The sequence below is a fragment of the Phoxinus phoxinus genome (assembly GCF_949152265.1).
Source record: "Phoxinus phoxinus genome assembly, chromosome: 12".
In the NCBI taxonomy this organism is placed as follows: Eukaryota; Metazoa; Chordata; class Actinopteri; order Cypriniformes; family Leuciscidae; genus Phoxinus; species Phoxinus phoxinus.
The window spans coordinates 13,946,634-13,970,414 of NC_136887.1; the positions used below are offsets into that span (position 1 = coordinate 13,946,634).

General features: G+C 36.3%; 1 protein-coding gene across 7 annotated transcripts in view; it reads left to right on the top strand.

The window, feature by feature from the left end:
- The first annotated feature begins 3,688 nt into the window (after nucleotides 1-3,688).
- The window catches only part of enox2 (ecto-NOX disulfide-thiol exchanger 2), a 275,039-nt gene continuing 254,946 nt past the window's right edge, over nucleotides 3,689-23,781 (top strand). For 2 of the 7 annotated variants that reach the window (XM_079630827.1, XM_079630830.1), the window contains exon 1: nucleotides 3,775-4,012. Coding sequence is in view for 2 of the 7 variants with exons in the window: in XM_079630832.1 (XP_079486958.1) it covers nucleotides 3,816-4,012 (197 nt within the window). In the remaining 5 variants the exon portion in view is untranslated. Of the gene's footprint in view, nucleotides 4,013-23,781 lie in introns of all 7 variants that reach the window. The other 5 variants (XM_079630834.1, XM_079630832.1, XM_079630826.1 and 2 more) reach the window with 5 other exon arrangements.

A 23,781-nucleotide genomic window follows, 5' to 3' on the forward strand; every position in this document is an offset into this window, starting at 1 on the left:
CCTTGGTCGTCATGACAATTCATTATATGATAGATCACACCTGTTTTAATTCGTTATCTTGTGTGTTTAAGCCCTTCAGTTCATTGTCTGGTGTTTAAGATGCACACTGTTATGTCGCTGAATTGTTTAATTTTTTTGCTTTTTCTTTAAAGCTGCAGTCCATAGTTTTTCCTCTTTGTCGCCATCTCTGTTCGAAATCTGCAATTGCAGTTATTCGCGGAATTATCAACTTTACGTGGGTTGTGCCTCAGCACGGCATAGCGCGGATGAATCCAATGTTTTGAGGAGAACGTTATTGACTCCCACCCTATTCCATCCACTACCTTTATCATCGCTGTTTCTACAGCTCTAAAAACGCTATGGACTACGATTTATTCACGTCATCGACCTGCATGGACTGTGTCATACTTACCATTATTCTGTCAGGATTCCTATTGCCACCATCACCACAGAATGAATACATCATCCATTATTCATGTAAATTTTGAACCTGCATATACAGTAGTAGTTCTTATTAGTTGTCCGGGAGGTATTAAAATAGTAGTTACTGATTATCTAGTGAGCTATAGCCTATACCTCATTCAACTGAAAACTATTACTTACTAATTTGTTGATCAGAGTTTCTTGTTAGTTATTATTAGAATATTAATAGTGCATAAATTATTATTATGTAATTTGTAATTATTGTAAAAACTTGTAATTATTCATTAATGACGGAACAGTTTTCTAAACTGGTAACGTTACTGATTTTTTTTAACATAAACTCCAAAAGCAAAACTCTCAGGATGCTTAGACTTGGCAAGACACAAACAGAACAACTGGTTCTAAAACACAGGGCTTAAATACACAGAAACTCATTAATTAAATGAACATCAGGTGTAAATCAATGAATAACCATGCAACAAACTGAAAGCAATGAAATGTATAGTTTTTATAAATATTTTGAATTATTACTATTACTATTATTATATTTTTTATTTTAGTTTTAGTAAATTTGTTGTGTTTTGTCATATATTATTAGTTGCTTATTTAATCCTTTTTTTATAATTCTTATTTCATTTTCAAGTAATTTTTTATGGTATTAGTTTTGAGTTAATTATAATAACCCTACTACAGACAACGCTGTGCAGTGTGGCTCTTCATTTACTGCACATTTATAGTAACCAAAGAGAAGGCATTTCTGCAAACAACTGTACAACATATATTTTCTTTAAATAGCATGTATGATTATCATCACATTCTGTAGCTTGATTCAATGTAAAAGACATTCTTGCTGAAGAAACAAAACCTTCTGTGCAAGTTTTTTCCAGATTAAAGAGTTCTTCGATTATAATAATAGCAATCTAATATGCATTTATGGATAATTACACCAAATCACAGATGCTCAGCTGACAATAGACTGCGTTATAATCAAACACAATCAAACTCAAAAGTGATTTGTTGAAGAGCAAGCCTTCACCAAGGACAAAAGTTTTTCATTAGGAAAGAGCACACAAAGACAAACTAGATTCTGTACTTGTCTTATTATATCATTATTGGGATGTTCAGCGTATAGTCTGAAAGTGTGTGTGAATTTTCTTTTGTGATCAAACAACATTCCAAAATGTGCACAAAAATAAGATTTTAATGGAAAATGTAAAAATGTTATTGTTTCTCTTCTTAAGAAACAAAATGTCCTTATCGCAAGATTACAGTAATGTTCATTTCATACACCTTTTTTTTTTTCTATAAAAATGTAATACATTTACATATTTATTTTCAAGATTTGTAAAAAAAAAAAAAAAATACTGATACTTAAAAACATATTTAAAATTAGGGCATTTTATGATTTTATTCATGCCGTAAAAAATTGAGCTGGCTTTAGATATTAATTGTTTACTTACACGCCAAAGATAAAATATTTAGCTTTTTATGACAAATGTTGTCATTTTAATTGTGTAAATCATCTCTACATTGCAAACAAAAATCTGATTAACGAATAAAATAAATCCTTGCTGCAGAAATGACAGTTTGTGTGTGTTAATGGCACATGTTAATAATGTAACTTTAACAATAGGTTACTATAGAGAAAAACAGCAACAAAGGTATTTTGTCAAAGAGGTATTACAGTAAAACGGTGTCAAACTGATTTTATTGTTTCAAAAACTAGATTTATTCATTTCTATTGTAGCAACAAACTAAATTGAGTCCTTCAGTATCTGGTTTCTTTTGTTTGTCCTCCACTGTCTTCTTTCCTGATTTGTCAGTTGGGAGACACTCTTTATTGCTCTTTTTTTTTTTTTTTTTTTTTTTTTTGTAGGCTAATGTTTTTTTTAAATAACTCTTCATGTCTGTCTACTCTTTTCTCATTACCTCTCTTGCAAAAATGGCATGTTTATATTATAATAGACAGTTTACACTGATCAGCCACACAACACTAAAACTGCCTTCCTAATATCATGTTGGTCCCCCTCATGCTGCCAAAACAGCTCTGATATGTCATGGCAAAGACTCCACAAGACATCTAAACCCGTTTTTTCATCAAGCACGCATAGATGCTCAATCGATTTGAGATATGGGGGATTTTGAGGACAAGACAATGCCTAGAACTCTTTGTCATGTTCCTCAAGTTCCTAAACCATTCCTGAACATTGTTTGCAGTGTGGCAGGGTGCATTATCCCGCTGAAACAGGCCACTGCCATCAGGGAACACCATTGCCATGGTCTGCAACAATCTAGGTAGGTGGTACGTCCGTGATATTCACCACACCTGCCAGTGGTTTTGATGTGTGGCTGATCAATTTAATATACAGTATAAACCTTGATTTTGTCTCTACTGCAACACAAGGTCTTTACCGCAACACAGAAAAACGCTGCGGAAATTACATTTTTGCTAATATTGCTGATAACTGGCAGCTAGCAAGGTCTGATTCATCAGTTTTGACCAAACAGTATTCAACAGTAATATAAATTCATTTTCAAAATACACAAATAGTAAGCTGAATGGTCCACTCCACATAAATACTTCAGAAGAAAATATTATCTTATTTTTCTGGATCTTGTGAGTGACCTAATGGGGGTGGACCAATCTGTCAGCCTTGAGCTCACACAAAGAGTATAGAAGTACTTCTATACTCTTTGGCTCACATGCTTATTTCTGTTTCCTTAGAAACTGATTTGTTTGGCTTTAAACAAATGTCATATTAAAAGCCTTTTTTAGTGTTGCAGTTAAGGATTGAAAAAAAAAAAAAAATCATATGAATTAGTAGGCTATCATTAAACAAATAATAATAATAACTTTAAGATGATGTAAAGTAATATTTATATGAAACTAATTAATTTCAAATTAAAAAGTCATATTGTACAATAATTGTAGTCTACCTTCATATTTCAGCATTGAGATCACAGTTGTTGGACATGGTGTTTGGACCTATACATACTTCATGATTTTTTTATTAAATCATATTATTCATTCATTATTTTTTTTTATTTTTTTTTGTCAAGGTGTGTAATGACACCGTTTATATTTAAGAAGCATCAGATGAAACATGTGAAAATACATCTAAACATTTCCTACGGGGACTTAAAAGTGCATGTAGTTGCAGAAACACCCATCTATTTTCTGCAACTACGGGCACTCTACACCGTGGCATTATTACCATAGTAACATGTCCAAATAAAAACACTAGTGCCAAGATACTTTTTGTTTGTGTCCATATGAAACAATTGCACCCTGCAGATGTCGCTGTGTTCTACCCCGCGTGCACAAAGCACGTTGCTCCTCCAGATTCCCATAATGCCTAGTGTTTACCTCCGCTCTGAGTCTGACAGCACCGATGCTGCTCACTGGCTCTTCTAGTTACCAACTGGAACCCAGCATATATCCAGCAGTGCTGCATGCATCGGAACGTCACCATATACCGGGACAAACCGAGCATAGTTCTCCAGACGAGGACCGGAGATTGTCGCCAGCTTTGGACCGTGTTTATGTTCGCGGCGGCGGGGTTGGACACTTCCTCTCTCCCAATCTGAGGTGAGCGCGTGTATAAACTTATATCCATGCAGATCATTCTCTTGCATTACATTAGTTTATGCTTTTACATGTTATTTCAACCACAACGACATTGTGTTCAAGAGCGCGCGCATCACTGCACGCGCCGCACTGCGCTTTTAAACACTTTTAACATGTCTCGTGTTGTCATGTATAACGTTAATGAAACTAATGCAAGATGTAGAGTCTAAGCAAGATGCACACGACTTATTTTACTTTTATGGAGGTAACGTTAATTTGGACAGCGTCTTGATGTTTTTAGGGAGTTTAGTCGTTCTCTTTGAAACATTCATTATTCACCTAACGTTAGTTATTAATACGGTAACTTCCGTGTAAATGGGCACTGTTACTAAAAATTACAGACATAAAACTGTGTAAAGGAGATATCTTATTCATAATGATTATACAGAAGTAACAATAAGCGTAGAAATTATATTATTTAGGTGTAAACATAAATGATAACAGTGTGTGTCATGCTAAACAGTTTTACGCCTCCCGGCTGTTGCGTCATCAGTAAACAGCAGTCTGTCTGCTTGATGTGAGTGGCGATGTCCGATTCGAGAAACGAGTTGTTCATTTGAGTCGGATCTTTTAAATGAAAACGACTCGGCGGTCATGATGGATTCGTTTAGTAACCGAGACAGGTGTTTGACTCGTCATGAGTTGAGAAGCGATTAGTGAGTTAGCAATAGCTTCATGTTATTGTTACAGATCAACACAGATGGATATTTTTATTAAAACACTTTTTTTTTTTTATCAAGAGTTATTGTATATTATAATTAACAATTTATATGTGTGTGTGTGTACATGACTTTGTTTTAATTAATTGAATCATGCAGCAAATTGAACTACCACACGTGCAATAAACATCTTTATTGATACCACTGTTTAATGTATGATCTAATAATGCATGAGATGGTGTAAAAAAAACAACAACTCTCTGTATTGTTTAAACTTGAATCTCTCTTATTTGTATCATTCATTCATTCCTGACATTTTTTTTGCTGACATTTTGGGTTTTGCTCTTCTCCGTTATTTTAACAAAACACAAATTCTAATTGTTGCCTATTTAGAAAAAGTTTAATGGAGAAATGTATCATCACTTAAACTGCCAGGTTTCACATTAATGTTACTACAGTTAGCACGGTTTTCTAGATCAGTTTGAACTAAGCTGAAATATTATAGCACATCCGTATCAAAATTACAGTCTTGCTTCATATTTGTCAGATTTGTTAATTAATCACCTTGATTTAGCCTTACTGACAGTCAAGCTGAGCATTAGAAAGTAATTATAAATAATTAGTTGAATTGTGCTGCATGTATGACTGCCGCTGACGGATAAACATTAAGATGTTTGGGTGAATGTTTACAGCAAAGTGATGTGATGCATTTAAACGGTTGTTAAATAAGCTTTATGATCATCTAAATATTCACACCAGGTGTGCTTGTAGAAATGGGCTCTTGGTAATGATTTAATTGATCCCTGTCTTGTTGTTTTTCTCTGCTCTGCTCCTATATTGTATATTTTAAGTATTTTTAGAGTCTGGACCGTGTGGAATAGCGCAAAGCGTGTGAGTTTCAGGACTACACCAATCACATGTCTGTAGTGATTCACATGAAAAGCTTTGTATCCTAGCAACACGAGATATGCACAACCGCTGGCTGGTATCAGTGGATGACAGCTATATGGCTTGTTGTCAATGAGCTGATGTTTACTTGCAAACTTATCAAAGTTTGGGTTGTTTAGATGCACAGTGGCTCCTTGCAAGTAGAGAAATAATTTCAATGTTGTTCATTGAGTGTGATCTCTGTTGCAGAGAAATATCGATTTAGGAGTGCATTCAAGTGGACATTTTGCACTTTGGTCATTCTTTCATCCAGTTATTTTTCTTTTTGTTTAAAGGGATAGACATCTAGACATTTCTAATTTTGAAACTTTAAGTAGTGTAGCCTACTTGTGCCGTTTTTAAATTTAAAAAAAGATGGAAAAGCATCACAAAAGTATCATAAATGTGGACTCTATATAACTTTCTCAAAGTCTTCTAAAACCTTACAACAATTTCTAAAAAATAAAATAGAGTTTGGGAAAAAAACCCATTAAGAATGTAATTTTTGTTAAAGTGTTAATACATTGCTGTTAAATTGAACAAGTTTCATGATTGCAATTAACTACACATGCTTTTTGATTAATACAATTTGATTTAACCATCCGGGAAAATCTAAACCCCCCCTCTTCACATTGATGTTGCAGCCTCTGCTATAACATTATCTGTTCATAAAATTGGTATCAAAAAAAGTATCATTCAGGAACCGTGTATCGATATTAAACTTTTTTTAAACGATACCGAGCCCTATACTCTAGCATCCTTTTTGGTCACTGTGAAGTGTGTCCACACTGCTGACATTTGTACCTGTTGTAGCTTATCCACGTCGTGTGCACAAAATAGACGCTGACAGCCTGACACATCATCAGAGAAGCACTAATTAAACATCACAGTTTTGGTCAATGGTTTTGACCCGCCAGGCCCCGCCAAAGGCTTTTTGGTGCATCACATTCACTAGTAATTCACGTTAATCTTGAGTCTTGACCTCACATTTATGACCAAATAAGTTATGTCTGATTAATGAACAAGTCTTTCTTTGGAGTCAGACCTTTTCAATGGTTCACAAACCCATTTTGAGTGATTGGTTTGCCAATCAGAATGGTTATCAGCTTTGCCTAACTCACAAGAGGGAAAGCTAACAGTAAATAATGTCAATTTTGGTCCGTTTCTCACATAATCGCATGAATTCAGAAGACATGTTTTTAGTGCAAAAGAAATATAAACTGCTTTTTTTGATACATCTGCATCCTTTTCGAAGCTTTATTGCATATAAATATTTGCATATTTGGGTGAACTATTCCTATAGGCCTATTAATTCCCAGTTTAAGGCTGCACAGATATTCTTTTGTTTTATCATCTTTCTTGTCCTTCATGTTTCGTTTCAGTTTCATGTTCCTGGTCTGAGAAGGATTTGTGCCCTTCCACACAAATACTAAGCCGCTCAGGCGTCACTTCATATAAGGTTTGTCAGTCGTGTTGAAGACATTGTATTCCTCCTGCTGATGCTATGAAAGTGTAGAGCGAGCAGTCTGTCTTTGGGTCTCGTTTTTGTTGCACTGTACAGTCTGTTCTTGTAGACCTGAATTTGCTGTTCTTAACACCGCTGCTTACTCTGTGCAGCGACGACTTAGAGTAAATCCTGCCTTAGATCCTGCCTAGTCTTTGACTAAAGGAAATAGGGGATCAGCAGCGAATGTGTTTATTTCCTCATGCTTGTTTGATATTCGGCTGTTCAAGAGGAAATTACTCTGGGCTTTTAAATATATCTTTGTGTATCATTTTATCCGTGCCTTATAGCATTCAAAGAGATGTTTAATGGTGAGAGGGTTTGGATACCAGTCACATAAAGGGATTTATTTCACATTTACCAGCTTATAAGGACCATTCAAGTGTTTACATTCAAAGACGGCAATATGATTCAGAGCAACAACTTCTTTACAGGAAGCAAAATATGGACTGAGTGCAGGATCCAGTAATCTTTGCACTTTGAATCTGGCAGAAGGCTGGATGAGAAAAAGAAGAAGGTGCATTTCTCATCATAACCCACTAAACGCACACATGCCCATCTCTTAATGGAGGTCATTCACAGCTCAAAGGTTCGAGCATGAAGGATGCACTGGTTAGTCAAGGGCAGAGCGTCCATTAGCACTTGTGTGGCTTTTATATTTGTTTTGTTGGTTTATGTTGTATTGCGTTGTTGAGAGATAGCAGGTGTAATTTGAATATTCTTTCAAGCAGAAATACTCTTGTCACACAACTCACTTCTCTCTCTCCACACAGAAATAGAAATGAGCGAGCGTTTCCCTTTTGACATTCCTCTGATAAGGTAATCAATGAACCATGGTTGGTCATTGAGTGGAAGGTATGTGTGTGTGTGAGTGTGTGTGTGTCTGCGCTTAATACTAAAAGCCTCCTGTCACTGACAAATTCATACAATGAATTTGCCGTTCCTCATTTCACCGAACAGGCTCTTACATAGGGAAGAATTTTTGACAGCTTAATTTAACATTTTAAGACAGAATAGACTTGATTGCTGGATGGAATCACTAATGAGTTGTCAAGATATTTTCGGGGCCTCGATATTGGCATGAAAGCATGCATTTATTTAGATTCCAAAACAATAAAAAAATATTTTCCATTTGTGCAAATTTAAAATTAAAGAAGGATTTCGAGGTGAGATTGACATATTTAGTCTAATACTAGGCCTATTTATTTGAATTCAGATAAGAAAAATTAAGTGGCCCCAAAAATTATTTGGTCATTTTTAAGCCATAGAAGGATTGAAGAAAGTGGCATTTATTTTAAGGAAGATGGCACAAGCAGACTTTTCAAGCAAGACATGTCAAAATGTTTTTATTTATTTTTATTAATGACCATTAATATATTGATATTAATGATTACCAGAGTAAATCACATACAGAATTCAGACAAATATAGGAGAAAATATTGAATGCAGGTAGTTACAGAAACTCAAGAAAAGCCAGTCTGAAATCATCTTGCATGCTGGAAAAAGAACTTTGAAGAGTCTCAAAATAATTGTCAGACGGAGAGAAGACATGAACCTGCTGCTAAGTAACAGGAATAAAGTTATGCAAAAAACAACAACTGACATTTCAAAAAGTAAGTGTTTAGTAGAACTGGTTTACTTCTGTTGATTGAAGTTGACAGCGGCAGTTGTGAAGATCATAGAGCAATGCGGTTAAATGCCTTTATTGGGATTCATTAGATTATTAATTTGGCTTTATCACAGCCGTGCTGATATTCAGTACAGCAGCACGATTTGAGTGTGATATTGCTTTTATGCAACAAGAAATAAGTAAATGAATAAGATAAAATTGTGTAACAATTTTGTGATGCATTTTTTAAAGTAGATTTTTTTATTTTATTACTTGACACAGCATATTAAAAACAGTGATCATGCATGAACTGCTGGAAAAAGCAGCGAGATGTGGCACAACCGTCAAAGACCTACATATAGGGCTTAAGGCCGCACAATTAATCGAATTTCTAAACGCGATTACGGATGTCACGATTACAAAAATAAGTCCACTTACATTAGGCTCATTTGAGAATTGAGATGCGCCTCACCTCGACTGATGTAGGCCAGAGTAGGCGGCGGCAGTGAGGGGAAGAGTGAATAAAGTGCAGGCAAGACGGACAGTTCTCTCTTCTCGCAGTGGATCAGACACCGGCGAGATCAAAGGCGGATATCGCGAGATTCACACTCATGCGTTATGTTGCTGATATAATGGATGTAAGTTCTGCTGCTTTTATATAAAAAATAAATATAATTAACAAGACACCAAAAGTATTAATTTTTATTGCAAAGTCTTACTTAAATTACAGACATGTTTTATGTATTTTAACAATCACATAGTCTAACCCATAGAGATCGCACTGTCAGAGAGTTTGGGAATATTCACACAGCATTTATACACATAAAACATCAAAGTTATAAAATCAAACATTTTAAAAGCGAATAATACATCACGGTTGTATAAACCAATGAGCATTATGCTGTGTCGTCAGCAAGTAGTTTCCCATCATGCTTTTGATCAGCGCAGTCGGTGGAGAGCAACTGCGCCCGACTGCAGAATCCGACAAGTCCGCCTCGCCGGCGCGCGAGGTTTTTTTGACATACGTCAGCGTGACATCAGAGCAAGTCGGACCTCACTCGGACACATTTCTAACCACCTTGCATCTCGCTGTGATCGGTTCTGCAGATTTTGCTCATCTCAAACGAGCCTATTATTCTGTGTGTTTAGAGCATGTTACGTTGTGAGAGGCAAATCACGACTACAGAGAACCTTGCAGTGACCTAGGTGTACGTTGATTGGTTGAACACACTCGAAACACCAGCCGCCATTTTTAAAAAGAGTGTAAACGGCCTATACTGTGTATTTACTCAACAAAAACGAACTAAACAGTGATGGATGGACCTCTCAACCTTTACGCTAAAGAGAAAATCCAATGCAACTTTGAGGGGACCAAGGTAAACATGATTACGGTATGCATTTCTGCTCAGTTAGTGAAATTGGGCATCAACCACACAGCAAACGATAATACTTTTTATTTATATTGTCTACTTTGTATAACGTATTAGACAGGACTGTTAAACAGATCGTAACAAATAAAGACAGAGAATGGGAGCGCTGTGTGCTCAGGCTTTGCAGTTCTCAACGCCGTCAAAATAAAAGTCTGCCGCGCGGTCAAAATAATTCACAACAACAAGCACAGCTTACGTCACTTCAGATTAATGAAGAAACCAAACCAATTTATAGTTGACATTTGAGGCTTAATGCTATAATTCTTATATATATATATCGCTGGGAAAAAAAAGTGCAATGTCAGTTTTTTCAAATATTGAGTAGCCCTAACATACGTCTATGTACGGTAAATAAATAAAATCAGTGCAGTGGAAGATAACTGGCCCTTTAATAATTTTGGGGTAAAATCTAAGCTGACAAAGTTCTTGACAGGTTTTGTGAGATTCCCCCTATTTTCCTTGGCGTGCTGCTGAAGACAAAAATGAAGAGGTGTCCTTTGACATATTGAAATGTTTTAGAGTAGATTTTACATTAAAATGACAATGTAAGCTCTTAGTGTAGTCCTGCAATGTAAATGTCAGTCAGGCAACAGGGAATATTAATGAAAGCAGAGGTTTTACCGAGATGACACTTGTGCAAATATCTCTAAGATGAGACATTTATGAGCAGACTGCAGCGGAAACACTCGGCTGGCCCTCTGACTTAAATACAAGGAATCTGCGGACATTCAGCTGTTTCCCTGTTTGTTTGACCGCGATCCTGGATTTACCTTTTTTTTTTTTTATCGGTGAAAGTAATTATTCACTGGACTATTAACAAACTATAATACTTATGAAATATAGGTCTCACAGATGTTAGTTTGTGCATTTGTGTTTTCAAGTGGGGATTGCAAATTGCAATCTAAAATGTTGAAACATTACAGTTTGTTCCAGAGAGTTGAAGATTAATGCTGGTTTTTACTGCCGGTCTGATTAAATTATGCATAATGTCTGTGTGTAATCAAGACTTCTTAAACAAATCAACTGATATGTGCAACGCTGGGTTTTAGGAAATTTATCCCAGCTGTGAGCTGGGATATCACATCACGTCTTCATTTAGAGAAAAACTATTGCACATTTTTAAAATAATACCCGAATTGGCCTAGTTTTTTGACGAATGTTTCATCCCCTTCTAAAGTTTCTTTTTTTTTTTGTCGCATTTGTCTGTGAATTAAAGTGCAAATCTGTAAAAAGAATGAGGAAAGATAACTCAAAAATATTGGCAAAATCAGGCGCATGCCAATGAATGCAGGGACGTGTCGTTCCCCTGATGGAAGATTAATGCTGAAACACCTTCTTAATAGAGGTAACGGCCATGCAAAGAAATCTGTCTGATGCCTGTGATCTTTCTCTGTTACTGGTTGAATAGCCTTCATCTCCTGCTCTAAGATATAGATAACAGTAAACTACAGCTCTTTATTACTGGCAAAAAGATTATAGTGGCAATTTAGTTCTATGTAACTCATTTCAAATGACAAGCTGTGATGAATTACAAAATAGCAAATAAGGAGGAACAATATATTGCAATACAAAAATGTAACAATATATATCGTGGATAGTTCAGCCAAAATTAAAGTTTTAAGGCGAGACACTACAGGTGAATAGGGATAAATGTTTAACCAGCAGATATCACCATGAAACTTTCCCAGTCGATTACCTACATTAAGATGAGGAAAAAATATATTACAAGTGTTCTGTAATTTAATCTTTAAATATGCAATTTAGGCAATATCTAATTAAATATGCACTAATTTGCATATATGTTAAAAAAACGAAATCTGAGTATTGGATAAAGCCAGGTTAAAAAATTTTTTTTTCATTGTGTTCACATATTAGATGGGAAAAAATTACAGAGGGATTTATGGATATCTGCTTTTGTTATCCTGTAAATCGGAATATACTGTCAATAGCCTTAAATAGTTTTTTGGAATAAAATGTTATATAAATCAGGCTAGGAATAATATATTTACAAATCCCTCTGTAAATGTCTTCATAATATAGGCTAACTAGGTACAAGACTGGAAAGTTTGGTGTATATTGCTACTGAAGATTTTGGACTTGAGAGAAAAGTAATTTTGAGAACGGGCTTTAAAGATGTATCATCAGCCAATGAGATTGCGCATTCAACCCTTTTACTTTCACGATTGGTTGCTGATAAAAAGGAAATTACCATATTTGGATCTGACAGTTATTGTTATTGAAGACAAATATTCCAAAATCTCAAAATTGACCAGTGAAAAAAAACTGTTTTTGCCTGCCGTGTCTCGCCTTAAATAGGTTTAATTTATGGTGCATTCAAGTCCTCCTGGGAAGTTTGTATTTACGAAGTGAGAAGTCGTGTTTATGACGTCCGGTGCGTTCAGGTGACTTTCGTTGGAGTAGGATGGTGGTGTACCTTCTATTAATTAACTAAACAAAAATACAGCAAGGTTTTTAACTCTATAAATGAATTTATGAAGCCACTGTAAACTTTATCGTTTCTTATTGTATTGTTACAGTGGCTTCTATTCATACCCTTTTCTGGGACACTTGAAATTTAGCTCAGGAGCATACCAATTTCGCTTATAGATGTTACTACACTTTGAGTGTAGTTAACCTGTGGCAAATTCAATTGAATGGGTATGATTTGGAAAGGCACCTTTCAGTAAAAGGTCTAACAGAAAATTCATATCAGAGCAAAAACCAAGCCATGAGCTCAAAGGAACTGCCAGAGCTCAGAGACAGGATTGAATCAAGACAGCGATCTGGGGAAGACTACGAACAAATTCTGCTGTATTGAAGGTTCACAGAAGCATGTGGCCTACATAATCATTAAAGGGCATATTGCAGGTTTTTTTTTTTTCAGAATTAATATATAACCTTGTATGAAAATACCATATGAAAAGTAATGCACGATTAAAAATTGTTTTGCCAGACATAAGGGCACAAATTCAGTGGAAAACGTGACCGTTTCCTTGACCGTGTTGAAAAAACGCTTTTTTTTCACCACCACGTCATATTACGTCACAATGGGGAGTCGTTTGCCGGGCGCTGCGTTCGCTCAGTGCAGAATAGGCTGGTATTATGTTGAAGCGGTCGTGATTCAGTGTGTTTTCGGTGGTTATTGTATTTCAATTAATAATTATCGTGATAAATGACTGTGAATTATGGCCTGTCAGAACATCGAGTCCACAGGTTTCCGAACAAGAAAAAGGATGGTGCTTTCTTCCGTGTTTGTGTGCGTTTTGTGCAGGGTAAGAGACGGCCTTCGCTTCTGCGTCTGCTTTGAAAAACGCGGTAGTGTGTAGCGTTCACTATAGACTGCATGATTATAATCCCGGCGATATGATGAGTTAACGTTACGTTATATGATGACGGCGATATGTGCACACTGTCCCGGCTCCTTCACCGGGTCGCCCGGTCCACCGTCAGCATGTGGGTCGGCCACCGACGGGAAACATGACGGTCACGGATCCGTCAGAGATCACTTATTGTACATTTGTTTTACAAGATGTGCCTTGTCTTAATTTAATTCATTAACGTATCCTCCATAAACTTGTAATGTCTTGCAAGTCTGCAGCCGACACTTATTATTATTATTATTATATAATATATTATGTTCATTTTCAATCTGTACTCCGAATTTTAATGTTTGTGTTGGCTGTTTCTACATATAAAGTTTTTATACAGTAAGAAAGTTGTGATTGTGATTATTTTTTTATTCATTATCACCAAATGGGGCCATTCAAAACCTTTATAATGTCCCTCTTTCTCTGGAAACTGTCTCCTAATGGCTGACATACACGTGAAGGTAAGGGTCTAAATACTAGCTTTGCTATTGCCTGACACATAATTACAATATTGTGATCTGAGCATAGTGTTATACATATCGTCGGCTAACGTGAATACATCTATAAGCTAGTAACACTGTTCTCTCATCGAGACCCGACTCCTGCCCTGTTCTCCTCACACCACAGCTCAATGCGTCTCCTCTGACCGTTGTTCAGTCTAATCCTGGCCTGTTTACTCTCTTGGCTTCATATAAGGCTCATAATTATAAGGCTGAGGTCTGTCATACGAGTAAACATTTAGGCTACAATTTCCTCAGCGTCCGAACTGTCATTGCGATCCATTGCTTTCCTATTGTTTACTTTGACCGCGCTCCCTCATGATACGTCACTTCCGGTTTGGCGGTTTTCAAATGCGGAAGTAAAATTTTCTCACAAAAACGACTCCAGAAGCCTAAATAGCGTTTTATAAGTAAATGTTTATATTTAAATCTAGTTCCTACATTATTGTTCTATACATTGGCTCACTGGGTACTCTAACCTGCAATATGCCCTTTAATGGAAGAAGTTTGGAACAACCAGGACTCTTCATAGTTCTGCGATGCGTGTCCTCGACTTCACGCATTATGTAATCACGTTTGAAAGGTCACACATGGAGGAGAAAGACCAAGTCCAAGCTTCAAGTCCATCCCTGATGTTATACCAAATTTAATATTTTAATGAACAGTACTTTTTGTTAACTGTTTACCAAAAAAACATACTATTTTTAACTAATTTGGCGTTGTTCAAAATATCGTGCTAGCTGTATCGTGTATCGAACCAAATCCTGACATGAGTGTTACACCCTTATGTTTTTTTTGGCATGAAATGTACTCTATGCAATAACTCGCATTACTATGCACGATGAGATTTCACTCATGAATGCGTTGGCCAAGCATTTGCATTTGTATGCTTGTGCAGAGAGTGTTTCTGGCCTTAGTTTGAGAGTACGTCCAAGCAGACCCAAAAAAAAATCGAATCAGTGGGTGGAATAATGTGATGAGTTCCTTGGACACATTTCATGCTTGCACGTTGAACATATGTGGTCGGTAGACTTTAAGAAAGTATTTCCCCCGCAGACCTGTCCTCTTTTTAAAGCTGCATTTCCTCCAATGACGATTTCAACATCACTTCCATTACATACAGTGAGTGTCAGAGCCAAGGGATTTCAGTTTTAATCTCATCCATATGAAAGCAGTGCCATGAGAGGTTTTCTTCCTAGTTTGAGATGTGCGCTATTTTGAATAATATAAACTGTTGATCTTTTAAATGTTGTTAAAGGACAGGATGACTCTGCCGAAGTGGGACTTTTTTCAGTTGTGTCTGCTACTGATAAGGATATAATAAAAATAATTTGTTTTATTTGATTATTGTGAGCATTGCTATGCAGTTGGAACTTGGAAGGTTTTTCGGGCTCAGATTGAATGTGCAAATATATTCTGGACATCTTTTAGATGTTTTGTCCATCCTACAATTTAACCCTCATGTTATGTTGCGGGTCAATTTGAAATTTGAATTCGATTTTTGAGTTGACTGAAATGTCGTTTAACCTGTGTCCCCCCCCCCCCCCCCTCTTAACATTTTGTTACTTATTCTCATTTAAGGTTATGAATGTGCATGCAAAGTTTCAACACGCTGATGTGTTTTGACATAGACACAATTTATATTACGTTTGTGATGTTCGTAAGTCAATTTGACCATATATTTTAATGGTATAAGTTAAAACAATAAACTGGCGGATCCAAATTAAAAAAATATTCTTGGTTATATTTTGTTATGTTGATTTCTTATTACACTGTAAAGGTTAGCATGAGCTTTTCCCCACTCGTTCAAATACAGAAAAATATTTTGTCAGCTACAAATGGTGAAAATGAGCTATCCGTTCTTTTCTGTCTGAAATACCTTTTAACCCATGTTATATTTCTTGAAATTTTGTGACTTTTTATCATTTAGGGTCATTAACATACATGCAAAGTTTCAACATGCTGATGATGAGTTGTCAAATGTGCATACAGAATTTTACAGACCCAAAGTAATTGATTTTTTTTTGTATGTAGTGGCTCTTCAACTTTAGTCCTAAAGCGCCAGTGTCTTACTGAGTTTAGCAACTTTTTTATTTTCAAAGTTATAACTGTCAGTGCAACTTTTTGAGCATTGGCCTGAAAATTACATTTCCAAATGTAATGTTACTTCTTCAATAAATCAAAGCACAGAGTTTTGTGTTTTTAAAGGGGAAACTTCACATTTTATTATAGAAGTAAAAAACAGTAGGGCTGTTAAGCGATTAATCGCGATTAATCACATCCAAAATAAAAGTTTGTGTTTACATAATTAATGTGTGTGTACGGTGTATAATTATTTTGTATAAATATATCATATTTTTACTAATACACTTACAGTAAGCACACACGACACCCGTGGTGTTTTCAGCATCTGTTGTCTCACTATATAAGGACACACAATACAAGCTTCATCTCCAGAGCTGCTCTGAGAGTCATGTCTCTAAGTTTTGTGAATTCAATTGATTAGACATGATTTTTTGAGTATTTAAATTGAATTAAAGCATTAAAACAGATTCCAGAAATATTAAACGACTACAAAAAACAAAAATTGGAAATCAATAACACTTCAGATCCGTAACAAAATGCAGTTCCCAAGTAATGCGTTTTAATTATATTTAGCACATTTATTTGTCTTTCTCAGTCTTCTCAGTTAATCATGGGTTTTTAGTTCTTATGGGATGCTGTTGAGTCGCTGTGATCTTGCTTTCACTGTTGCTGAAGTGTCTGACGTTAGAAAACATCACACCCTGACCTCAGTGGAACGTGTTTTGAAAGCCTTGGGCCACACTCACTGTCTTTTGCAGAGACACCGCTCTAATGTTTGAAACAATTGCCCCATTCAGCAGGCATTTATTTTCTGTCTCGACTGCTGTTGTATTTGTTCATCTTTTAGAAAGGCCAGTAGTGTCTCTCATCACAAAAGTTTGTTGACCCTCAAGGGCAGTTAGAAAATAAGAGAGATGTAGATGGGAATTGATGTCAGCGATCAATAGGGCTATTTTGTCTTCATCTGCCCATCAGAACAAGCTTTGCCTTTGATCAACCTTCTCTATGTGTTCATTTTTGTTTCATATGGCTTTGAAAAACATCTATACAATTTTCTTGAAAGGTCCAATCAATGTAATGACTCTTTAAAAAGAATTACGTGGTATAACCGCCAAGTAAAAAGTAATATCATATTTTATTTACACTTTTAAATCGGTATTTATTTATCAAATATTGTGAGTTATCAAATCATACAGTTTGAGGAGTCGTACCACATGGCATTTTAAACCTTGATGAAATTAACTGATAATCTATTGATCTTGACACAGTCAAGAAGGTCTGCAGGGGCGTCTCTGACATCATTTCCTGTTTTATTTAGTTTTACTCTTTTATTATGTTTTACTTTGATTGATGGACAGAATATGCTTTTTTTCCAAATCGTAATGATCATCGACCTACCTCATCGAGTCACTCTATATGACTTGCATTTTTTATTAATTTTTTAATAAATTACTGAATGCTGAAAAAAAGGAGTGTCATGTCATGAGCAATACACTTTCAAATAGTGAAGCTTGCCTTAGCAAGCATTAATAATGATATTTCATAAAAGTGTCATATTCATGGAATTTCATATTCAATATTTGGACACTGCAGCTCATCAACACATATGTATAGGCTGTACTTTTTAATCAGGGATCTCTTTTCCCTCAAGAGTTGTACTTGAGAGTCTGATAATTTATGCATTATATAATATTATCCACATTAATCCTTATCGGGGTCTCGGAGAATCACCTTCTGTCATCTGAAGCGAAAGCTCCGCGCTCTAATTGGCCTCCCACTGTTTATTGCAGAGGCGGCGTGATTGAGCAACAGAGCGATGGCTCTCACACTGGTCTTTAAGCCATGACACCTGGAAACCGGAGCGGTCAGGTAGCACCATTATATTCACTTCATGAAATCCATTAGAGTTCATCCTCGTCCGAAATTGAATCGTGCAATTTATCTCGTAGGCATTCAGGCATCTTTGTAAAGTTTCAGAAGTCATAAAGTTGTTTTTATCAAAGCGCTATTACACAAGATTTTGAAATAATAAGCTTTGTGTGCGTGACATGACAATCTGCATAAATCTCTTCAACAATGCTGAGGTTTTTGCATACAGCCGTTCTGATTTGTTTGCATTGGCATTGTGGAAATATGTTAATGTGCAGATAAAGATGTTTATCCTGCATTGTGCTTTAATCGGTCCCTCTCGTTTAGCGTCAAGCTTCGGTCTCTTTCAGATCCTCTTAAAGTTGAACATGAATTAAAAAAAACTATTTTGCATGTAATGGGAGTGAGGAGAGTGAATGTTGTCAATCCCTAGAGAGGTATAAATATAGCAACGTTAAAAGACTCTTTCTTTCAAAGCCTGAAGGAGAAGTTCAGACAGATGCAACGTGTGGGTGCCTTTGCTATTTTTAACAATGTCATTTGAATCACAGGCATATATTAGTGTCTCGGCTAACCGGAGTCAGAGAAACTCCAGATTGATTAGGTCGAATAGTCTGGAGTCATTGGACACATTTTAATTGTTTTGATAGGGAGCTTGTTTTTGTCTTTTCCTGTTGTATAGGCCTTTATATGTATATGTATAGGCTATATGTCCTTTAAGTGCATATGTGTCTGCATAACAGCTCCTGACTTAGAATCTTTATACTTTTAAATATATTTGTGTTCTCTGTGTAAGTTATGCCTGGCTCACACTACAGGAGTTAAAAAAATTTAACTGATTGTGAAATCTGGTTGCAGCACACACATAAGGAGAATCTTTGCAGATTTTCTTCCCTCAAATATTAAACATACACGCACTACAACTGGGAACTGGGAACACTTCCCATAAATCCTGATTTACTCGTTACATCATAAGAAGAATAGCATCTACGTTAATTTTAGTGTCTTTGTTTATCCCGAGGTTTTCCCGCAGCCTGCCGGATTCAGGCCGTATCCAGATCTGAGGAAGGACCTTCGCCTGGACCCGATGACAACGCAGTGCTGAAGTGCCAACTAGCCTCTCTCTATGGAGGATCCCTTTATCACTCTACAGATAAAGCGTTTCGGGATCATTTCGGTTTCGCGTATCTACCCCGAAGTGATAAAATTCTGTCTACAAATGTTTAAGGCCAGACAAGTAGACAATCTCTCAATCTCTGCCCAGCACGGATAAAATAATACTGAAAACGTTTAAAAATCAGTAATCTGAAAACATTTCTGTGAGACGTAAAAACTCCCAACTCCCCCCTCAAAATAAAATAAAAAATCCCCTCAAAGTGTCACTTAAGGGGGGAAATCCACTAATTTTCCAAAACAAAATCACGCCCTGAATTAAAGCAGTGAATCATAAAAGCATAAAAATACCATAATATGTTTGCAGATATTCAGGAAACATGCTAAGTTCACATACTCGTTTCTCTGAAAAACAACGCAACAGCCAGTTATTCTACTTTGAAATGTGCGTTCCGTGTCGGAATGTGTGTTCTTGTTTTGGTCTGTGCGTTACAGCACGTTGCAAATTGACCCTATAATATTTCGACACCCCAGGTTGCCAGTTGGTGAAAACGTGGCGTGTTGCAGCCATGGAAACTAGCAAATAAAATGGGTCGGAGATTGTAGATTCTACTCTAACTATAAAGCCTCGGCATCCATCTAAACATCTCTATGAACGGGAACATATTAAAATGTATCAACTCATAAACTTACCGTTTGTAAGTCTCCTCGCCTTCCATTGTCAATTGCAAATAAATCAAATGTCTCCCCAACTCAACTCAACTTTATTTATAGAGCACTTTCAACACCACAAGTGGAACCAAATGAATAAATGTAAATTGCGCTTGATCCTGTTGCGTGTCCTCAAACTCTGGCATTGAGCATTGAGTCTGAGGAGGAGGGGTTGGGATTAACAACTCTCTCTCCAATATTTTGAATTTGGACTACAGTAACTATTTCTACCACTATTTGCCAATATTACATACTGCACCTTTAATGTCTTTAAAAGCCTAATCAGAGCATTCCTAAAAAAATGCGACATGATAAAAAGAAGGCTTCAAATAGACCCCATGATCGGTCTCTGTTATCGGTATCGGCCGATATTGCTTCCGGTGATCGGCCCCAAAAACCCTGATCTGAGTGGCACCCTTAATGTTTTGTGATTGAACTTACAGAACATCCAAACGCAATGCGGTGTACTGGCTTTTTTACCAGCAAAGATCCTTCATAAAACGTGTAAAGGAGTCAAAACAGCACCAACACTCCACTGTTACACATAAAATTAAAGATCTGCTGGAAGAAGACGCGGTTGACACTAACAGAGCAATCGCACCAGAGTTCGTTTTAATCGAACCAAACCTGCCAAGTGTGAATACACCCTAAAAGTATGTGGACTGTGTAGAGCATAGACACATTCATTGTTAATCTATACAAATTAATTTGAATAAATTGGCATAGCGCTGGTTTAAAGTGTTGTCTGTCAGCTAAATTCCAGATGTACTGTGACTGGTTGCTTTGAATTGCTTTGAAACTACAGCAGATTTTAGACACTTATGCACAAAAGACATTTGAATTAGTAGAAATCTCTGATCTATAAACCTGATTTAAACTGCTCTCCTGGCAGTATGTGTGGAGATCTGCTAGAAATCTCCTGGCTTTTTTTTTTTCATTGAATTTTTTTTTCTAAATACACACTATCCTTCAACTGTCTGGGGGTCAGTAAGATTTTGTATTATTATTAATACTTAGGGATTTTTTGGGGGATTAATACTTTTATTCAGCAGGGATGCATTCAATTAATCAAGTGAAAGACATTTTTAATGTTACAACATATTTAGATTTCTATTCATCAAAGAATCCTGAAAAAAGTATCAGGGTTTCCACACAAATATTGACCAGCACTGTTCTCAACATTGATCAATGGTTATTTTGAAGTATAATAATATTTCACAAACTATTTTCACTATATTTTTTGATCAAATGAATATAATAAATTTGGACTACCTGAGGCTATATTGTAGTTTGAGGCTGATACTAGTATATTATTTGTTCTTGGATGGATTAACAGCGAACGCCTCCAGTGGTTCATCGTGAGAAAGAAGCAGAAAAGTTGCCTGCACACCCAACAAGTTCCCTGTCTTGAGGTTTAAAGATTCCAGTTAGGCATTGTTTATGCGTAATCCCAAATGAAATAGTTCAAGCTCTGATGAGTTCAATTTAATGTTTCTTTTTTTTTCTCCTCTATAATTAATATCCTTGATCGAGTCTCTTTTTTTTTTGGATCTTGAAAGCATAAATCTAAAACAGATCAAATATCAGTGTATCATTGCTCTGTAAAATAAGTTTTGTTAGGTTTAAGTCATAACATCACCTGCCCGCAGAGTTCATTTCAGTTCGAAAATTGAATTACCAGCCTGCTCCTAACATGATTGAGGGGCTGTCCAAACTCCCCCACCCATAAACAACAAATATTTCTCATGGACAGTAAATCAATGTGAATATTAGTCACTGAGGGATCCAAACCATTATTTAGGTGATGAATTCTGAATGCAGTGACATGAAGCGACTATGATGACAAACGCCTGGTTTTCCTCTCTTTGCCTGCTCTTTTTTTACGATCTCGCCACGTGATGTGGATCAAAAAAGAAAGTACTACCACAACTATTCTAATCTTTCAGCTAAGCTTTAAAAGCTTGGCGCTCCTCAAAACACCTGGAAAATCAAATCCGGGCGATTATTTGAGAGACAGGAGGATATCTTTAGCTCCTGCAGACAGAACAGCTGGCTTCATTTACACATTCACAGGACTTTTATCACCGTTATGTTCATGTGAAATATGAATTTCTTTCTTCTGTTGCACAAAAAATTATATAGTTTTGTTAGAATCTCACTACTGTTCACTACAATTAAGCTGAAAAAGAAAAAAAAAATATATATGGAAGTCTTCTGAAGCTTTGTGAAGAACCGACAATTTAACAATTTTAATCATCCATGTCAATGACCTGTTGAATTGAAAATATTTAAGTTATTTTTTCATGTTCCATATAGCAGCATTTGGGTTGGAACAACAAGTGTAAGAAGTGACAGTTTTCCCCCCTTAAAAGTGTAAAATTAACAGTTTTCTGCCTGCTGTTTTTAATGCCACAGCTACTCAGCAGGCTAGCCACTAGCGAAAGCTTTGGGACTGTGAACGTTTCAGTGAAACAGCGTTTTCATGAAGATATAATTTTTCTATGAAGTAATTTAAGTCACATGGCAGTAGTTGCACAAAAATGTGCCCATTACCATGCATGGGTGAGCTAAGATGGCAGCATTTAGGTCGGATACTACTAGGAGTGTGGAACAATGTCTATTATTATATAACCAGAAGTGTATCCATTTGGAAAAGTAGTCCCACCTCAACAGGATGAAGTTGATTGCTCAAATAACATGCTTTGTTTTATTGACCGGCAGTGCTCTGGAATAACCATATTTCTTCCTTCATATAAACCGTATGCCACTTATCAAACCCACTCAACTAAACATCTATTGGTGGCATCAAGTCAGATCCTCCTTTGATGCTCTGCATAGACATTTTTATTTTCAATTTCAAACATTTCGATTTTCAATCTTCAATCTTGATCAAAGGAAACGGTCAGTTCAGTGAAAAATCTTTCTAATATATACGCAGACTCTCTTTACTGGTGTCAAATCCATTTGTTTGACATGTTGTGAATGTATTCACCCCTCACCCGTCTGCGTGGATTTATTGGATTTTGGCATTTTCATTTGTGATGCATGTGTGGTCATCCGTAATATCCCCGCACGGCTAGGGCTGTTGTCTCAGAGGGGCCAACTAATAGCGGCTGGGATCAGAGCTGAGGGACGGGGGATTGCAGTGATTTAGAGACGTCTCATTTTGCTCTGCTCTCTACAATGACTCTCTAAACTTTGTGGGATTAAATGGCTTGGGTTAAAAGCCCTGAAAAAGTAATTTAGCTGTTTTCCACAGGCCGTATGCTCTGGGGTCAGGAAGAATGTTCTTGTCATACCATTTTTATTATGGCAGCAGTTTCCTGTATTATTCAAACTGGGCCTGCATACACTGCAGAAGATTTTACTCTAAAGTCTACACACCCCTGGTAAAACAGCTGTCGTTTGTAATGTAGCCTAAAACACACTTTAGTTTAGGGTACAATTCTAACTATTAACTAGTTGCTTATTAGCATGCATTTTACTAGGATATTGGCTGTTTATTATTAGTACTTATAAAGCACACATTAATGCCTTATTCTGACCATATTATACATCCCTTAATCTTACCCAGTACCTACATCCTAAAACAACTACCTTACTAACTATTAATGACCAGTAATTATGAGTTTGAGGCGAAAGTCGTAGTTAATAGTGATAATTGGACCTTAATTTGAAGTGTGACCAATTTCAGAAAAAAACTAGGAAAAAAAACTGCACAAGTTTAGTGTGTATATATACGTAGTAGCGTTAATCTTGTCAGCAATTTTTTTTTATTTAGTCTTAGTGTGATTGCTGGTATTATTTATTAGTTTTTCCCACAACAGCTACATTGCCTTGTCTTGTCAAGGGCTCCAGACTAACATTTACATGTAACAGTAACAACAGTAACATGCTAAAGCCTAGTTTTTATAGAGACATTTTTAATATTCTACAAATGTACCTTTGTTCTTAT